This window comes from Apus apus, chromosome 4 (genome assembly GCF_020740795.1).
Source record: "Apus apus isolate bApuApu2 chromosome 4, bApuApu2.pri.cur, whole genome shotgun sequence".
In the NCBI taxonomy this organism is placed as follows: domain Eukaryota; kingdom Metazoa; phylum Chordata; class Aves; order Apodiformes; family Apodidae; genus Apus; species Apus apus.
The window spans coordinates 87,017,737-87,037,621 of NC_067285.1; the positions used below are offsets into that span (position 1 = coordinate 87,017,737).

General features: G+C 39.8%; 1 protein-coding gene across 1 annotated transcript in view; it reads right to left on the reverse strand.

Annotated features, from left to right (window-relative positions):
- Window positions 1-299: 299 nt before the first annotated feature.
- Window positions 300-19,885, reverse strand: part of KIT (KIT proto-oncogene, receptor tyrosine kinase) — a 56,750-nt gene continuing 37,164 nt past the window's right edge. The window contains exons 8-21 of the mRNA XM_051619400.1: window positions 18,787-18,901; window positions 17,329-17,522; window positions 16,174-16,280; window positions 15,955-16,081; window positions 15,591-15,695; window positions 15,393-15,503; window positions 13,515-13,665; window positions 11,640-11,728; window positions 11,166-11,293; window positions 7,937-8,059; window positions 5,241-5,352; window positions 5,044-5,143; window positions 4,299-4,404; window positions 300-3,143 (exon numbers count right to left, since the gene is read on the reverse strand). Of these exons, the coding sequence (XP_051475360.1) occupies window positions 3,018-3,143; window positions 4,299-4,404; window positions 5,044-5,143; window positions 5,241-5,352; window positions 7,937-8,059; window positions 11,166-11,293; window positions 11,640-11,728; window positions 13,515-13,665; window positions 15,393-15,503; window positions 15,591-15,695; window positions 15,955-16,081; window positions 16,174-16,280; window positions 17,329-17,522; window positions 18,787-18,901 (1,694 nt within the window). The 3' untranslated portion in view covers window positions 300-3,017. The remainder of the gene's footprint in view (window positions 3,144-4,298; window positions 4,405-5,043; window positions 5,144-5,240; window positions 5,353-7,936; window positions 8,060-11,165; window positions 11,294-11,639; window positions 11,729-13,514; window positions 13,666-15,392; window positions 15,504-15,590; window positions 15,696-15,954; window positions 16,082-16,173; window positions 16,281-17,328; window positions 17,523-18,786; window positions 18,902-19,885) is intronic.

Consider the following 19,885-nt stretch of genomic DNA (forward strand, 5'->3'; position numbering starts at 1 on the left):
AGTGAGGAGTTTTTGTTCAGTTTTAAATACCACTCGTGACAGAAAGACTGCATGGATAGTCTGCAAGATTAATCTTCTGGTTGCATTTCTTTTTTGCAGAAGAAAGCTGAATCCAAGTTTCCAAGCACCTGCCACTATATTCATAGGCAAAGACCATGCACAACACAGAAGCATTATAGTTTTCTGGCACACAATTGCAAAATGCTTCAGAAGGCCAAACTTGACCTCTGTGTGGCCAGACACTGAGATTTTGCTTCAACCCAAGAATTTATTAAGACATGAAAATATTCCATCTTAACATAGTACACCTTGGTAGCATTTGAATACATATTTACAGATTTATTTGAACTTTTCTGAACTGCAATTCTACAACTGAGCAACATATCCATAAGTGTTTCATAAACTTCAAACACTTACATATTTATACATATAGTTTTTGCATATATATATAAAAAAATACTTCTGAAACTCAAGGACTGAGAATAGTCAAAAAGACATTATTGCTACATTTCCATATTTACAAAAAAAAAAAAAAAGAGCGTAAACCCATTCAAAACACCAAGCCATTGCAAAATAAGTTTCAAAATTCCCCAAATTATAAAAATATAAATTTCAAGAACGAAAAAACCTAAACCTCTTTCAGCTAAGTGTCCATAAAGTACCGAGACATCTATAATTATAATAACTAATTTGTCTACAGCTGCTCTGAAAGCCAACACATTACGAAATAGCTTTTATAGCATTAAACTGAAAATGCTCAACAAGTATGCATAAGAGTGCCTCCAAACAACTGGATTAACTTTGGAAAGGTGCAACAGTCTAAGTAAGTTCAGTGCAAATGGCTAATTTTTTACTTAACTCTGAAAAACAGATTCCTGTATCAATAAACCAAATGCACAGTCGTAGAAGGAGCGTGGTATTCAGCATAATCCAAAATATACTACCAATGTGTGTATTTACCTTGCATTTGGGCAATTAGTTACATATTTAAATTGCATGTAAACTCAACCAAAATTCTGGTAAAGTATAAATTACAGAGTGCTTAAGTGCATTGTAAATAAATAGGTACTTAACTAGTACTCTGCTTCTGACAAAGGCTTCTAGCAATGCCTTTGCTAATTTCTTGGGGACAGAAACAAACGAAGAAAAGAATTAGCACTGTTTCCAATGGGAAGAAAAGGGGTTGGAAGATACAGGAACACAACCCTGGGCTCAGCAGACACTGACCCCAGAACCCAGTTTGACAAGTCTGTCAAACAGGACTGAAATAATTATCTTTCTTTTACCCCATTTATGAATTCAGCATTTCCCCGTTAGGCTCTTCTTTGTTGTCATCTCTGGACGGGTACAGAAAGATGAAATTACTCAGGGTGAGGGAAAATAGCCCTTTCCAGTTAGCACTATCCAAGCCTGCCTGTGGGAAAGATTCACCTGGGTAGGACAAGATAAAGAAAGGGCCCCCAGGAGAGAAGTTTTTGCCTCTGTTTTTGCTTAGATAAGATGACTCGTTAAACGGCCTCTCCTCCAGACACAGTTTATGGGAAGCAGCCCTCCTCCTCCATATTGACCAACTCAGCAGGGCCAGCCTATCTTTGGTGAACACTTCTGGACATAACTATTACCAAAACAAGCATTGAAGCCCTCAGGCTCCCAAGACAGAGGGACAAGGGAACAGTTCAGACTCTGTAGTGGGGTGAGACCCAGTGATGGGCAGCTCCATCCCTGGTGGCGAACGGGCCAGTGAGAAGCAGTGGATACACCCACAGGAACCTCAGGATGGGTCTGCAAGGCTGATAGTGCAGGTAGAAAGTAAAAGATGAAGATCCACACTCCTCTGGTTCAAACCCGAGTTCCCGGTAATGTCAGTAGGCAGTGTTAAAGAGTCACAAACTGAGTGGCCATGATGAGCTCTATTTTGAAACCATAGCAACAAGAAAGGAGGGTCCCCATGGTTAGATGCCCAAAGCTGTATTTTGTGGGTAACTACTGTTTAGAAGCAGGCTCTGCAACAGGATGAAAAATTGACCAAGATTGACTAAGAACTTAGTGGTAGCTGACAGGATGAAGATACAGCCTCTAGCTACCTTAGCTAATTTTAATGCTAAAAATCACACCCCTTTGTGGATCTAATCCAGTAACCTTCCTAAATGTTTTAAACATGAGCTTAGATGCATATGTAGGAGTTAAGCATGGTAGACAAATCACTGGAAACCAATAACGTATTTTGTTGTGATTTTCCTTTGTTACCATTTCTACATAAAGCCCAGCTGTCTCCCGAAAGGTGTACTGCCCGATGGTAAATGCCTGGCACCTTACTCTGCAGACTAGAAATAAAAAGTATCTCAACTCAATGTGTTGATTGGCTTACTGCATACTGGGTGAAGAACCCAGATTTGGGACAACACCAGCAGCATTTGCTGCTGCGCAGACCAACTTTGGTGAGTTTGGAAGGATCTCTATCCTTTCACCTCTCTTGTCCAGACACATCCAGCGCTCCTACTAACCTGCGATACCCGACTGGGAAAGCTTCTCAGGCTTGGATGGACATGGAAAGGGGTTTGCAAAGCCATTAGCTTCATATTCATTTATTTCTTAAATTCAGCAAAACAAGATTTACTAGAAAATTACTGTATGCCTTTCAGGCACAGATCCAGAGAAGGATCACTGCACATTTTGTTTGATCTGCAGTTATCTTGTTCAACACCCTGGCTCAGGATTTCTTTTGTTGGTTGCTGTTTGTTTTTTTTTTTTTCTTCAGATCTGGCTCTCTACTGCAAATACACACAACATAGCAAAATATATACAGCTTCAGTTAACATTGCAATGATGCCTGTAACCGTGCTTAGCAGATTAAGTTTATGTGTAACAGTGTGTGGTAAAAGACAGTATTACAACAACATTTCAGCTACACAGTAGTAGTAGTGAGTAAAAGTAAGAGAAATTATTGAAGTCTTCCCTCTCTCACCCCCTGCACCAAACAGTTAATACATCTGGCCTCCTCTTCTTCCAGATGCCACTCAAACATCTTCACGTACCAGGAGAGGCTGAGTAGATGAAGCACTGCTACCCACCGAGTTAATCCTCACCGAATGATCTGGAGCATTTCCTTGACTGGAAGGTGGAGTTGAGAAGTTCGCATAAACCTGCAGAAGCCAAGGACATGTGTCAATGCTCAGCAGACTGCTCTCTTCATGCATGGGGAGCTCTCCTTTCCTAGCCTTTTCCACTGCGCACCACACACCACAGTGGAAGGTCTCCAGCTCAGGTGTTTCTTTGCAAATCTAAAGAGATTTTCAAAAGGTCTTGGGCTTAACTGCTCTGTTAAAGAGTTAAGAACCTCAGCCTCAGTTATTAACAACACCGCAGCTTCCAACTGCACACCAAATTTCAACTGAGCTTGAAAAAACATGGCTCAGGTTATTACTAAAATCCCCATGAAACTTCACTAATATTTCCCTCGCATTCGTGCTTTTGTTTAGTAATGTCTGTACCTGCCAAAAATATGCTACAGGATGCAATTGAACACCAGCAGCTTTCAGTTTCCTCTTTTCTCAAATTGTCAGGGAGCCATGTACTCTGTGCCCAAACAAGGCATCCAAAAGGTAAAAGGAAGCTTTATTTTTAAACCAGGTTTTAAACTTACTTTTTTAAACCCCAGTAACGCACAGTGTTCCAGCAAGAGAAAATTCAGGTTTCTAATGTGCCTCCAGTTTTTCTTTGGACTGTTCTGTCCAGTTACCCTCTCAGAAAAAGCTTTTACTAGGGAACTGTCAAAAGACCAGTGAACAGCTTGTCATGACTTACCTTCAAGGCTATATATAAATAAGGCTATGGGAAGCAAGTTAGAAGAGGCAGAAAAGCACTGAAAGCTCAATCACTTCACCCAGAAGGCTTTTTTACTAAAAGCTAAATATACTTCACTTTGGAGATATTTACTAGATTAATAAAATTTTTCTTAAATTAAGATAAGATTAATTTATGCAGTACCATTGCATTTTGTAACATTAAAACTGTTGTGCCAGGTCTATTTTGAGTGACAAACACCAACCAAGCAAAGAGTCTTCTCCAGCTGGTACGTTTTGGTTATGCCCTTAGACAGCTGATGTCTGATTACACAAATAAGTAGAAGTGAGTCACCCAGGCATCATTCCTACCACCCAAACCAATAGTACAAAGCTAAATAAAAATGATACTGGAAAATTAATGAAGCGCCCAGGCTCTATGCTCTTCACAGCTCTAGTCTGATATCTTGCTTGAAGCTGCTCTGACTCCAAAACAACTGATGATCCATAACTTACCCGGGGGGCATTATCTGAAAGCTGCTGCTCTATAAGCTGTACAATTTGTTTAAATGTGGGTCTCTGTAAAGGATCAGCATCCCAGCAACTCTTCATTATGTCATACCTGCAAAGAGACTGAAATTAAGTATTGCTCATGAAGAAATTCTTAGAGCTCTTATCTCACCTCCATTATTATTTGAAAGAAGTGTGTGAGCCAGTCCCACAGTTTACCTCCTTTAAATTATTTTTAAGAACAAAAATAATGCTGCTAACACCTGTGACAACAAAGGACTCACTACTAATGGGAGTCTCTGGACACAGTTTTATTTGACAGCTTGTTAACTGCCAATTCATTTACAAAACTTTGGATTAGGATGGCTCATAAAGAAGATCTGTAGTGCTCTTGCTGTCAGAAAGTACAGCACAAATGCCGATAATGTACAGTCTGGTGATACATCCCGCTGACTGTGTTATCTTAATTTAAAAGGTTTAATTATATTCTGTGATCTGTCAATAATTTATTGACATGGAGCAGATGTCATGACAAAGTGATCAGATGGTACAAGACGTGTATTTTCTTGCTTGTAACAACATAGGCATGTATTCTGCTAGTTAAGACTACATGAATTATTTAAAAACATGAAAAGAACTTGAAAAAAAGAAAAGGGGGCAGTGCAATGAGACTTAATGCAAGAATGGAAGCTTCCCTTCCTTTGCATCAGTGCTCATGTTTGATGATTTGAGGTGCTAGTTGCTCACTTACATTTCAGGTGGGGCACACTCAGGGCTGAACATCCTGTATCCCTCCTTGATCATTTTGTAGAACTTGGAGTCAACAGGCATCCCTGGATATGGGCTGCTTCCTGTTGAGAGATCACGTGAGCAACATGATTTCTGCATCTGGAGTAAAACCAAGATGAAAGAGAAATCCCCTGAAGTGCAGATCTTGAAGGAGCTTACCTAAAGAAAAGAGCTCCCAAAGCAATATCCCATAAGACCAGACGTCACTCTCAAAGGTGTAGACACAATTGAAAATACTTTCCGGTGCCATCCACTTCACAGGAAGACGAGCCTTTCCAGGGAAAAGGGAATAAACTCAGACAAAGGACATAAGGAATTCAAAATTTTCAAGATAAAGTTCACCTTTGCTACTTCTTACGTGCATTAGGTACTCCTTAAATCAAGAAACAGAAGTATCCAACCAAGAATGATAATCTCAGCATTTTAGAGTCTCCAAGTGCAGAATCGTTACTGATCCATCTTTCTCCAGCTCTACCAAACTCAAGCAATTCTTTGCACCCTGATTTTCTGTATAAGGTGTGATTCCTTCTGTTTTGTTTATAAGGAATGGCAGGAAGTCAGAGCAAAATAATATCTATGATCATGGCATGGTTCCTTAGGCAAATATGCAAGTCTGTTTCTATGGACTGGCTACCACAGGCACAGAGATGATATTCACATAGTCAAGGTCCTTCAAGGCTTTAATCAAGAGTTAAGACACCTACTTCAGCTCCTCTGTGTATCAGGACAAAAAAAAAATCACACGGAAGAAATATATATTGACATTTTTCTTAAGTTTCTGTGGGGACAGACAGCCCTTGAGAATGCTAACTGGAGTGCAGGAAAGGGCACAGAAAGCCTTTGGATTTGCTTCCACCTTCCTCTTCCTGCTTTGCCCTTTCCTTGCCTGACTGTAGGAGCCTGCCAGGCTTTTGCCCTTAGCAAAAGGAGCCTGCTGTGGAAGAAACTAGACCCCTTCCTTTTAAGTGGTCTTGCAACAATGTGTCCAAAGACATATTTCAACCATACTATAGAAAAGATCTTTGATGTCTTTTAAGGAAAGAAGACCCAACAGAAAAGGAGGTAAATAGAAGGGAAAATAAATGAGGTGGAGGAAAGGCAGCATTTGCTATGGGCTGGCTCACCAGAGAGGCAACCAGAGTTGTTTATTTCCTGAACAACACAGACAGCAAACACTCTTCTTGGCCAAGCCCCCAGCTGCTGTCAGCTGCACTGCCTCCCAGCAGCATCCACAGCAAGCAATGCCCAAGAAATCCTGGTCTGCTTTAAGATCAGCCCAGATGCAACTGGATGCCTCCTGCAGCCACTGCTTCCTCTCTCCCCAGGCAGCTGCAGCCTATCCTCCTCTGACCCTTTCAAACCCTATGTGAAATCCTATTGTCAGACAACTTAGGAAACTTACAGGGTAGCCTAGACATGTAAAACTTCATTACTTACTGCCCAATTCCCTCCTAAGCTGATGGTCTGCACTCCCCACTTCCAGGAGCCTGAAAGCAGCTTTCTCACACTAAATGCCACTCAGTATTTTGCCAGGACAGACATTCCTGAATTATTCTGCTCTTGTTGTTTCCTAACCTCAACTTTTAGGCACCCAGTGGCTGGTACCAACATTGGTTTTGAAGACAACCAATAAACCTGTCTCTCCTGTAGCCTAAAATAGGGATGCTGTAGGTACCTGGGACATAAGGGTCTGCTGGGTGCCAGCAGACCAGCAGAGGTATCTCAGATACCTGAGGTGCCATTGACTGACTGAGGTTAACTGAGTGTGGCAAACTGCTTTGGTGGGAAATGCACAGGTGTGGGATTTTCTCACTTCATCAGCTTGCCCAAAGCCAGGATGGTTAAGCTTCAGTTCATGGGTTGTCAAGTCCCTCACTAACAACCAGCCCCTGAGCACTCAGAGGGGCTGGGGAGGAGGGCTGTTGTGTTGAACATGGATCTTGTCTCCTTTGAAAAACTGTGCAAGTGAAATCACATGTACTCTGAAGGCAGTGGCTGCCTGTACATATCTGGCACTGACTTAAAACACTAATCCAGGCAGTGCAAATCTGTTTGAGGTGCAAAATACCTGTACTTTTTAGCACACTTCTCCAGCTTAGCCACAGACAAGCTCTATTTCTTTTGTAGTAGGGCTCCTTTTACTGCACTAGCACTTTGAAGGGGATTTCAAGTGCTGCCAAAGTAATCTGCATCACTTCAAAGTGTCTTTGTACCCCCTCCAGAGGTCTAGGAGGTTCTAGTGTTATTGGTACTCTTCTACATGGGAGATATGGACTTTTCTCATCAAAATATAGTATCTTGTTCTAACGCTGTTACAGAGTTCAAACTATAGCTGCAAGTTAAAGCTGTATTTTTTACACATACAAGGTTAAATTCTCTATATGGAATCAGAGAAAACCAAGGCTTAGTTAGATATCTAAAGATAAACTGTTTCAGAAATGGACAAATGTAGCAATGCTCAAGAAAAGTTTCAAAATAATTATTTTTAGGATTGGGGTACCAGACTATTTCAATGGCAAAACTAGCAATTACTCACAGAGCTGTAACTTTTAGTACATTCAGATATAACAGAAAGACTGGTTGCTATATTGGTACAGCAAAAACATCTCCAGTACAACATACATTCAGGCACCAGCCTGTTTTTTCTAGTATAACAACATGTGTATATGAAAGGTTTTGTCAGCGCACACATCTACATCAGGAACTGCCCCTTCTAACATTCCTGACAAGCATGGAAATATACCAAAATTAATAGAAATCTGTATTTCCATCCAAGAAAGAATTTTCTTTGCAAGGCAAGAGAACAAGAACTCCCCTAACTTAAAGCAGGTGGATAAAGCATCATATATACTTACATTTCCTTTGACCACATAATTTGAGTCATTCCTTATATCTCTTGCCAGGCCAAAGTCACAGATTTTTGTTATTCGACCATGAGTGAGAAGAATATTTCTTGCAGCCAGATCCCTATGAATGCACTAAATAACAAACAGACAAACAAACAAAGCTATTTTATAATATCCTTAATAGGCTGTTGCTTGGTTACATGTTTACTCAACTATATAACTTACTGCATTATGCATTTTATGGCAAGCTGAAAGTCGTAACAAAGCCATGTGTTAAGAAGATTACTCAGATGATTATAAACATCCTGGTGTAGTATCTTGACTATCATGACACTGATCCACACAGTTAAGGTTGTCTATGCGTTTAATTTAGAAAAGACCACTGGCAGTCACTTTGAATTTTCTAGTGTTTCACATTTGCAGTTGAATTTTAACAGACTTTTTCTCTGTATTTTTATCAAAAAATCACTGGCCTGTTTTCTAATGCAGGACAAATAAGGGGAAAATGTGGTTTATTTCTAAAATAATTCCAACCTTTTATTAAGGGTAAAGTGCTGAAAAGTTGAAAAGAGGGAAAAATATGGTAATAACTTCAAAGCACGCAAGTCTGGAAACTGAATCCCATTTCAGAAATACTCTGGAAATTTTCACATGCCAGTATCTTTCAATGAACAGTCATGCTTTCAGTGATGTAACTAGTTTATATTCCAGTTATCACCTGAGAAGTACTCATGTATTTGTAAGAGTAGCTCCAGAAGGATGCCTGAGTTTCCCAGCAATTGTGTTTTCTTCATATGTAACTGTGGAGTGTTTGTTACAGAATGGAGGTAATTCTCTAACAAAATTATCTCTTTTTCCATCTGGAAAGGACAGCACAAAGCTCCCACTTTACTGATGCCATAGAGTATAGATAACTATGAAGGCCATGGCTGTCTAAAATTAGATAAAGAGGGTTCAATTTTTCTTGTTTCCTTGAAATACAAAACTTCAGGAGTTCCCTATAATAAATTACTTAAAATATCAAGAATTATGCAGCTCAAACTCAGAAATCAACTGCAGGTTGCATAAGCAACCTTTTGCATGTGTACACAAGGAACTAGTTTTAATGACTGTGTCAAGGGACTCTCCTTCACCTCCCAATCCAACATATTCTTCACTTTGCATATGAAAATTAATGCACTGAAGCAGTGAAGTGAAGGAATGGCCAAGCATCCAGTATGTCGCTGCCTTGTTCCTCCAGCAACAGTGCAGTTTGCGCTGAACAAAAACTTTGTTAATTGGAGGAAGCCCTGTCTTGTGATTAAGGCACCGTGTGCTTAATAAGGGAATTATCCCCCCAGGACAGGCTCCTATCCCAACTCCCCCAGAGGCCTTCTAATGCCTCTGAGCCTTGACACACAAAGAAGTTGCAGAAGAGCAGATGGAAGTCTGTGCTGTGGGTCTGTGCGGGCCCTTGGTCCCCAAGGGCACAAGGCCATCTGAAGCACCTTATCCATCAGCCCACACTGCTCCTCTGCCTTTATTAGCTGGAGCTCAGAGTGCACACATACACAACTACCAGAGTTGTTGCACAGTGACATGTTAGCACAGCACAATTTAATCACGTGATAAAGCTGTTAATTCTATCTGCATTGCCAAAATGATACTGCACATTAGCACTTGACCTCATGGTGAGGTAGTGTTAGATTCATTATTGCCTTTGCTACTCAATGCCAAGGTGTCTGTTTCTATCAATGGAAAGACTGTAAAGAAAATGGTCATCAGGAATGATGCACATGGAATCCTGGGGCTATTCAGCAGCAAAATAAGAAGAAATACAGAATACGTGTGCTAAGCATTCAGTGTCCTGAATAGTGAAGAACACAGGAACCTGGTGAAAACCATTAAAATCTGTAATATATTGTGTTTGCCTCTCAGGCCTGGTTTGAAGCTGTTGATAGATGAAAAATAAACTAAAAGGTTTGGAAGGAGGAACAGTGGGGGGAAAAGGCAAGTGCAAGGGCAAATATTAACGTGGACTTCCTTTGTAGAAGAATTAGAGCCACATTTCCCCCTATTAGTACATCATAACAGGACTACCTTATTTTCCTTAAATTACCTAAGTTTATTTTTGTGCTTTAGCCACGGTGCACCTGTACAACCCTGTCTCTATCTTATTTACAAGGTTTAAATATTAAATTACATTTTTCCAATAAAATGTGAGCACAACCATAGGAAGATCATAATTATGCTAAACTTAAGACTTCTACTCATTATAAATCCCTTTCTGTTACGCAGTATCTCTACTTTGAAACCGGGCAAAATGTCTGTTATGCTCAGGGTATGACAAAGAAGATAATTTGTGGATTTATAGGCTGATTTTATCTTTCCAGAAAATGAAAAAACAAGACATACCCTGTGCATTAAGCCATACTGCTAAAAAAAAAAAAAAAGCTTACAATGTGATAGCTCCCCTGTTTAAGGCCGTAGCAAGTAGCAAGTTCACTGTTATTTAAAATTCATGCAAATAAATGGCTTTTCAGCTGCCTTCATCCTGCTCTTTAGTTTGTAAACTCTCCAGCAGTGCCACAATGAATAAATCCTAAACTCTACAGATTTCATTGTTTTTGAAAGCATCCACAGTTCTTTCATTAGTTCCATTTAATCCCCACACACCAGAGAAGCCTGAAGAAATAACTCCTCGCATTTCCTATGGGTTTCACTTTCTCCAAAGCCATCAGTTCTTATGAAACTACCTGGATGCTCCAGGAAATGAAGGGCTAAAGTTCAGAGTGGTTAGAGGCACCACACAAGCTAGGCAGGATTCAGCTGCACCTGCTGTCTCCCAGCACATGACATTGTCAATCAGTGAAGTCTGTGGTGCACCAAACACACTTCATTGCAATTCCTCTTTTCTGCCTCCTCTCTTGACATTTTTATGACTAGCTGCTGTTCACAAACAAGGCCACTGATGCTACTAGCCTGAACTGCAGACACACAGTAGCACTGCTTCAGGTTGACTGTGGTGCACCCTATATTCTGTTTTATGGGATATAAACCACAGCTTCTGACCAATCAGCACAATGCAGACCTCCAACACTAGCCGAAGCTTCAGGTATGAGAAGGAGCACATCAGCTGGCAATGCTTGTTGAAATAACGTGGAACATTTCAACATGCAGATAACATTAAAACACTGTAAGTGATGATGCCAAAAAAATCAGAAATCTACTGTTGAACTTTGACAAATTCTTAACTTACATTTTTGGAGGCAAGGAAGCTCATGCCTTTTGCCACCTGGTAAGAAAAACTTAGCAGATCTTCAACATCTAGTGCAAGTTCGTCATCTTCCAACATAGAAAGGCTAACATCCTGATCGATGTAGGATCCTATGCAATATAAATAACAACAGCTTTTGAGTAGACCAGGTATAATCATTTAGAAACAGATTTGTCTTACGTTAAACAGAACAGTGATCTTAATAAATGCCAAACTAGAGCCAGATAAACAGCCCACTGCCAAAAAGCGAAGAATAATCCTGATACTCCATTTAAATGTGGGGAAAAATCATGATGCTGTAATTTAGCATATCAGTCTTAAGCCTTCTCCTATCAGTTCAGGGGTTTTAACTGTCCCCATCCACAAGAGAAAAGCATGGTAAAAAAAAAAAATCTATTAAACCCTCCTCTCTGTACTCCCACCAGCAAAAAGAATTCTCCTTGTCACTGTACTCACCAGACTTCACTGGTCTTTTTTTATCAGGTTTTGGTGGGACTGAGTATGACACTCCTGGTTTCATGTCCATGTACTCATTGGCAACATCACTGTAGAGGCAGAAGATGAAATAAAACATCATTTAGTGAAAAAGGCCTCAGAAATGATTCAAACAAAAAGCCAAACCTACGCCAACCTTCTGAATATAATGCTTTACCAACAGTCGGTTGGAAACTTGCGGGTGTGTAACAAAGATAAGAAAAGGCCTGTACAGAAAGCAAGGTTTGTCAGTACAGCTATGAAAGGTCTCAGAGTTTGGACTTTGGCTCAGGTAAGCAAACAAAACCCTTCATAGGTATAATGTTTATACAGACCTCATTCTCTATAAATTAACATCCAAACGTTTCACAGGACCTGATAGTGCTTCCTTATTCGGCTTAGGCCAACTTCTACCAGAATATTTCAGCAGCTCAAGTAATTGAAATGCAGAAGACAAATGGTAAAAAAGGCTAAATTCAGAGATTCCCAGGTTCCAAAGGGGATTCGTATGTATTTTACAGAATCAGCTGAGGCTTGGGACAGCCATCTGCTACTTTTAAGTGTTCTTATTGCTATCTACAATACAAACGTAGGCATTTTCATACTATATGGTTTACAAATATACAGTTAAGCACCTTTAGAAATGATAGGTGTACTTTGGCATTTTTCACTTCATTGCCATTGGAACTCATGTACTTAGCCCTTCCTTAGCCAGAAATATCTGTTTAGCTTATGAATGATAAATGCAGCCACAGAGCTAACATGGAAAGGACTAATGAGATCACCAATAGCTTCAGTCACCACCACATACACATCTGAGGCATTTAGCAGCTGCAACTTTACAGTAAATACTAATGTGAGAATTTGGTAAATACTCTGCTGTTAATACCTCAGTTTACAAAATGTGCTGAAGCAGTGAGATTGAGGGCTGAAATGAGGGCACACCTCCACTGGCAAATCACAGATGCGTGTTGACCGCCTCAGGGGCCCTGATCTACCCGAGGCATCACCAGCTACCCATATGTTGCCCTAGCAAAACAGCTTCACCAGTACTACATCTGGCTGGGATAAAGGACTTTACCACCTCCTAAGGGTGTGCCTGGTTCTTCTGTGTCTGCCAACACAAAATAATGGGCCCCCTGGGGCAATAAACAGACTAAAAATAAAAATGGGCAGGTATTGTAACAGCCCCTAGGTTCGAGTAAGTTATGTCTCCCTCACTTTGCAAAGGGAAGCAGCAAGCAGGAAATCTGCTTGGAAACGTACTTGGAAAGAATGCTGGGCTTGTATCTAAAACAGAGTGGTTAAAAATATACAGATGAAGTTAACTGGAAAAAATCAAAGTACAAGAGCAATCTGAGAATCATGACATGGGTCGTGTCATCACAAAATCTAGTGAGCTATCAGTGGCAGCTTGCCTCTGATATGGTAAGGCTCTGGTTTAGTTTTTTAAGAAGTCATTTCTGAAGCCAGGAACTTAGAAGAGCTCAGAGTATTAACACCCCAACACTGGGGGAATTGTCATTCTGCTAGATGCCAGATGAGCACTGCCAGTGTTTAACAGGAACAACAAATACAAATATGTAAAGATTGGAGCCAAGGAGCTGCATGAGATAACTAAAGGAAATTTGATAAAGAAGTAGAACAGTGAGTGTATACAACCAACTGCACTCTGTTAGAATAAACCACTTGCTGTACTAATCGTCTCTTTAATTAAATTGTTTCTTTGCACAGCAAAGAATCTTCAAGGCCTGCTGCATGAAAGGTTTCTCCACATATCTTACCCCTGACAAACTTTGGTATCTCCTCCTTTCAATCCTCTAAAGAGAGAAGTTTATTTCATCAGGTTATACTTACGCTGCAGGCTCTGCCTGATGCAAAAGGTTCTCATAAACTGCTGTTTCTGTATGTTCTTCGTGTTTTGGACAAATGAATGAATCTCGTTTCCGCCTCAGAAAATTTAAAAGATCACCATAGCAGCAATATTCTGTAATGACCAGAGTGGGACCTGTAGATGTAGTTGAGTTTTAGAAAGCAGGTGAGTACTATTTTTAAAGCAGAAAACCTTACATAAAGAGAGCATTCAGCCAAGCAACAGGCTGGGCTATTAAAAATCACACTGCCTAGCACTGTCTAGGCTTGAAAAGTTATAGAAAAGTAACCCAGCATCTTTTCTTTCACAGATCAGCAACTATCGTCCAGCTAAAGCTGTGTTGCTCCCAGTTCATTCCCCCGTTCACCCACTTCAATAGCATTGCACTGTACAAAAATAAAACAAATAAGTCTTTTTCTCTTTCTTCATGTGATAATGTTTCTGGCCAGACACATCTGTTTGATTTTGCTCACTTCCTGGAGGAAGTTATTTGTTCCAAACGTAATTCAGGCTTCAAACATAAATCCTTTTGATTCACTTCTGTTTACAGAAGAGCTTCACACTCCTTCAGTAATGTTTTGGAAATGATGTAGAGTGTTATATTCTGCAGTATAATAGGAAAAATCATTCAATCAGAACAGCCTGCCGCGACAGAAAACTACATTGCACAAGGTCTTAGAATATTAAAATGAAATCAGAAAGGAGAATTAAGTCATCTCCAGCACGGATGTTTATAGATCAAATATACGTTTTCTGAGTGAATGACTCCAGCTCTAGGCCTTGAATATGTAATTACGCTACGTGCTGTTTCATCTATGCTGGGATACAATGATCTTAAAGGTCTTTTCCAACATAAATGATTCCATAATTCTAAGCAATCCTAACTGTAAGGTTATTCTGTACCCCCATTTCCTAACCTCACTAGTTTATTTCCATTTTTCTGCAGTTTAAAATTATAGCTTTTGTAATGGCAAAAGCAGTGTTTGTAGTGGGATTTTCTTACGGACACCACATTTTTTCAACTGAGGCAGACATGCAGTCAGGTCAGTGAGTCTACATTGTTGACTGCTTAAGCAAAATTATTTAATCCTATTTTTAAATCATTAAATGTGAAAGTGAGAAGTGTTTTGCCTCCATCTAAAACTGTGAATTTTTACAAGCTCCTTTAAAAAATCAAACAAAAACTTAAAGAGCAAATATTTGTGTAAGAAGCAACACCATCTTTCATATTAAATGCACATAGACTAAAAATACAGGACTGTATCACTCTGTATTGACACGGCAGCCTTTTTGTAGCTTTTGCTAATCAGGAAAACAAACTTATTAAGTTAATACTAAATATGAAACATTTGTTGTGCAATAGTTTATTTGGAAAATCCTCTTTCTCAGCTTTCTGCTGCTTAGAATTTGTAACTTCAGTGGTGCCTTAACAGGTATCTATACAGTTTATAAACAGAATTCTGGAAGACTATACAAGACAAGCCTGTTGACTTCACCTTGGATATTAACAAGGAACCCGTCCATATATCTTTTATTTGTTTCTGAGAACCAATGTGGTTGAGGAAATAACTTGCACTGTACATTTTGGCATGTCTCAGTGCACAATGGCTCACATAAAAGAGAGTAACAGCAACCTTCCTTTTTAGCTGCACCTACATGAGTCTCATCACTGCTTTTAGGATGAACCTAAAAATCTAGATTCAGGAACTCACAGGTGATAGTCATGATAATCTGCAACCTGCCTAACCTAGAAATGTATTTACAATTCCTGCGCTTAATGGCGCTGGATTATTCTTCACGAGGTTCTTCCTTCTGGCAATAAAAAAGAACAAAAATAATCAATAATCTGTTGATAACCCCACCTCCAATAGTGCAGGCTCCAAGGAGATTCACAATATTAATGTGGTTTCCAAGGTAACTCAGCACTTTAAGCTCTGACATCAAGGCTTCTCTTTCCGTTAAATGGGCACTTGCTGCAAGGCAAAGCACAGTGTTCAGTACATAACACACCGACCAGAAGGGAGTGAGGAAATATTGTACAGTATATTACAGCAACTTACGTTTCAACATCTTTACTGCTACTGTCATAGCAGCATCAGATTTAAATAGACCATAAGCTGTGGCTTCAACAACTTTTCCAAAAGCTCCAGCACCAAGGGTTTTACCTAGGAAAGCAAAACAAAATTCTCTGTAACAATTCAGAGCATTTCTTCCTGAAATGTTCAACATTTTATTTTATGACACCTAGGAAGCTATTACATATAGGCCTGCTTGCTTTTTGTCCCATGCTAAGTATAAGCAATTATCACTATTTGCATTACTGCACAACATCTTCTTGACAAAACCCTGCTGTGTTTGACCGAAATCTCATACTAGACCTGAAGGTTTCACATTGCAGATGAAGTTAAATAAATCTAAACCAACCAAAACTCAACCGGTTTCTAGGAAATTCCCATTTGTGATCATAAGGAAGTTGTGTTGGGTCTATGTAAACATAGTTGTTTCCATTTATTTCTTCAACAACTTTCCACTGAACTTCGTATTTCGGTTTCTGGAAAAGAAAGAGAACACCTGTCATGACCGAAGCCTCCACAGGCAGCTCACACATTTTCCTAGCACAGGCAGAGGGGCTTCTGATTTTACCTGCAAATATATGTACACCAGGATCATGACTATGATGCACATGAGTCCTGCAGCAACTCCAAATGCAATTAATAAAGGAGTGAAAAGGGTATGGGTGCGGATTTGTTCTGGAAAGAAAGAGAGAGAAAAATCTGCTTAAATACTGAACAATAAAAACTATATTAAAAAGATGCAGGTGAAAAACTTCCCTTGGTTCTTCCTTGTGAAACATAGTTTGGGGTTTTGACTTCCCCAGATGTGCTCCAGGTACATCAGAAAGATTCTCCTGACAGAGCTGTGGGGGACAGAGCTGGCACAGAAACCACCCTGTTTGTTGCTTTGGGAGTCTGAGCTCAATGTGGGAGGCGTGACACCAAGATTAATTAATGGATGGGCTTGGCATTATGTCAATCAAGTTAGGTAAAAGAAAGAAGCTAATTCTCTGAAGTCCTAATTTCATCTCTTTTCCCCCAGCTCAAACATGATCTTTACAGCACCATCTTCACAAGTAGAGGTTGTGCCAAGTAGTGAGGGAATATCATTCCAGTAAAACACATCTGCCCCAAATCTGGCTTATTTGTTTATATGTTATATCTGGGTGTAACAGAGGAAAAAGAAGCAGCAAAACATTTGATTTTGCAAAGAAGAGCACAGATTTGCGAACACATTTTGAGTCATCTATGTTCTAGTGCTTTTTTTTTCCTCCCACAAACCCACAAACACAAAACTCATAAGCCCTTTTGCAGCATGTTGTTGTTACTTCTTTTACAACAGCAAGACCCTAGGCTCCAGGCAAGTTCAGGACCACATTTTTCCTGATATTCTGTAAAAACATTTAAAAAATGCACTCTTGCCTTGAAAAAAGTGATGGCCTAAGTAGTCAAAACAGGTAAGGACAGGAAAAGGGAGAGAGAGAAGGAAAGCCAGTAGGATGCTGCAGGTGCTGCACTGACGGAAAAAAGCCCCTGTTACCTGCTGCACTGCAGATCTGGAGCTGTAAAATGGCAATACCACATTATTCATTGAAAAATTAAAGCAAAGCTTTGACAGCAGAACATGTAGCTCAGCCACAGTACCATAAACTTTCCTATGGCAAAGGTAAACCACTTAAAATCCTCTTACAGAAAGAGCTGAACGGCACCCATGTTTTATGGTCTCATTCACTCCAGCCGTTACCTTTAATAGCAAAATTGAAGAAAGCAGAGCTCCTGTCCCCATTGCTGGAGGCCTCGCAGCACACGGTGCCGGTGCTACTGAACATGCTGGCGTTGATGGTGCTTTCAACCAGGATTCGTTCAAATGAAGGCACTGATGAATTGGTGTAACCGACTTTGACATCCATGGGGGATAATGTTGGTGAATCATAACACCTGGAAGAAGCAATACGGACCATTAATTGCCATGCATTGTTACTTGGAATGCATGACAGGTCCTGCTGTTGAGCCAGGCAGTCACTGCCAGACCGTCAGACAAGGAAGTAGCACTGCTCTACAAAAGGATTCAGCTGAAGATCTTATCATCAAAACTTAGCTTACTCATGATTTCTCATTGTCTTCTACATAGTGATGGAACCAGATACATACACCAAAACTGACCTAACTGAACAGGATGAGGTCTTTGTGTTTGCTTTTGGCTAGAGATATCTACAGGTCTGTAAGCTCAGTATGGGTTTTCTACTGCTCAACCTACATCTCCAACTTTAGCTTCAACCAGTTATGTTCTCTTACCTACTCTTGAAAACTCTCCCTGAGCATCATTTCATTACAGCACAAAATATACATTACATACATACATTACCACCAAATTTATATGGCATCAGAAAACAGACAGTAGCTGCCTCCCTTTCCTTCCTAAGAAACCACCCATGAACTACTTAAAAGTCTGCATTCCTTTTTTATAATTAGCTGCAGTGTTTAAAATGTCACGTATTTACTACATGAGGGCACACAGAAGACAGTATTTTTAAAAATGGGGAAATAACAATTATTTTCAGCATAAAACACATTATGCAGATGGGAGACTCATGACTTGCTAGCATGAGATCTACAACCATTGTGGAAGTCAACAAATACCTCAAAACATACTGCACAAATGCTCACTTCACAGTGAACCTCTACAATCTTTTCAGAAACATGGTAACTAGACATGAGATTTTATTCATACAACTCCAGACTTCTTTAGTTGTCGTATGCTTCATGTGAATAGAAATCTAATTACCTTTTGTCTTGAAAAATTGTATCATTACACAATAAAACAAAAGATAACAGCCATATTCACAAGTGATTCTGTGATTGTAATTCTGTGAAATTGCATACAGAAAATGTGTCACTTGGAGCCAAACCAATACAAGCCTTAGCTAGCTTACAGCAGGGCAAAAGTTTGGCTTTTTCTTTTCTGCAGCAAAAAATGTTGGTAATTTTCCTTTCAAGGATGGAATTCAAAGGGGAATAATGAACCGTACCCCTACCTTCCCCTCAAACCACTTCAAATAAAGCAATGATGAAAATTATGAAAACAGTGACGCAATGTTTGAATGTAACTGTTACAGAGTAATTTTATATTCTTTATTTTTAATTATAAATAAAGTGTGCTACACCTAGAGTAACGTGTGGAGACTCTGGTTACTTAACTCACCTCTGCTCGGTTCCTGGGCAGAAATACCAGTATATGGTGGGGGCTGGGAATCCAGCTGCTACACACTGAAGAATACCATTGCTAAGTATATCCAAAGTGAGAATCTCTGGTTTTGCTGTAATAAATACAAAGGAGAGGTAAATTTTAGGGGAACCCAGCATTTGCATTGCCACTTGCTCTTCATCCCAGCAACTTGTGTGCATCATCATCCATGAAATCGCTCAGTTGAACGGAGCTTTGCATATTCAAGGGTGTCTAGGTCTGAACTGGTGTCCTGCAAGCACTGACGATCTGTGATAACACCAGTTCTGAATGCCTGGGCTGGACTTCAGGAGAACACCTTTCCTCCACTGACTATTTGAAAAGATCATCTACATTGCTACCAAAATGCTGGACTGCCTGACTCTCTGAAACATTGCCCACAAAGGAAGCTAATATTTGGCCGAATATATTAGCTTTCCAAAGGATAATTAATGATTGTTTTGGTATTTTAGAAAGCAATCTGGCCAGCTGATGCATCCCACGGTGTCCTACACCAGAGCTGGTCCTGCACTTGGTTCAGGAGCTGCTGTCTCAAGTATGGCAGGAAACTAGAGAGATCAGATGGCCTTTACAGTCATTACTTCAATGGCACAGGCTTTCAGCTTAGGGCACCACTAACAACAGCAAGATTTATTTATTGGAGAAAACTGAATTAGAGGCCTTGTTTTCCATAACTATCTTTGCTCTCCTGCAAAATTACCCCCAAAAAAAGTTAATGAAAAAAAAAGACTATATACCAAAGATGCTGCTCACCTGACAGGTACAAGTTAAAAGTCCATTATCAGTTCAAATAACTTTACAGAAATGTAAGATGAACTGCTAATACTCTAGAAAGTTGTGAAGCTCTATAGACTACAGTTGGAAGACAGATTTATTTCAGATAAAATCCACGTACAAAGACTGCACAGTGTTAATTTTTAATGAATATTCTACTTGCTGATTAAATTGGAGGCAATAAAGCACACATATTCTCAATCACATAGCATCTCTTCATGACTCATGTTACAGGAACCGAATGTTCTTTCATTTCTAAATCTGCATGTTGTGTTTTATGCAA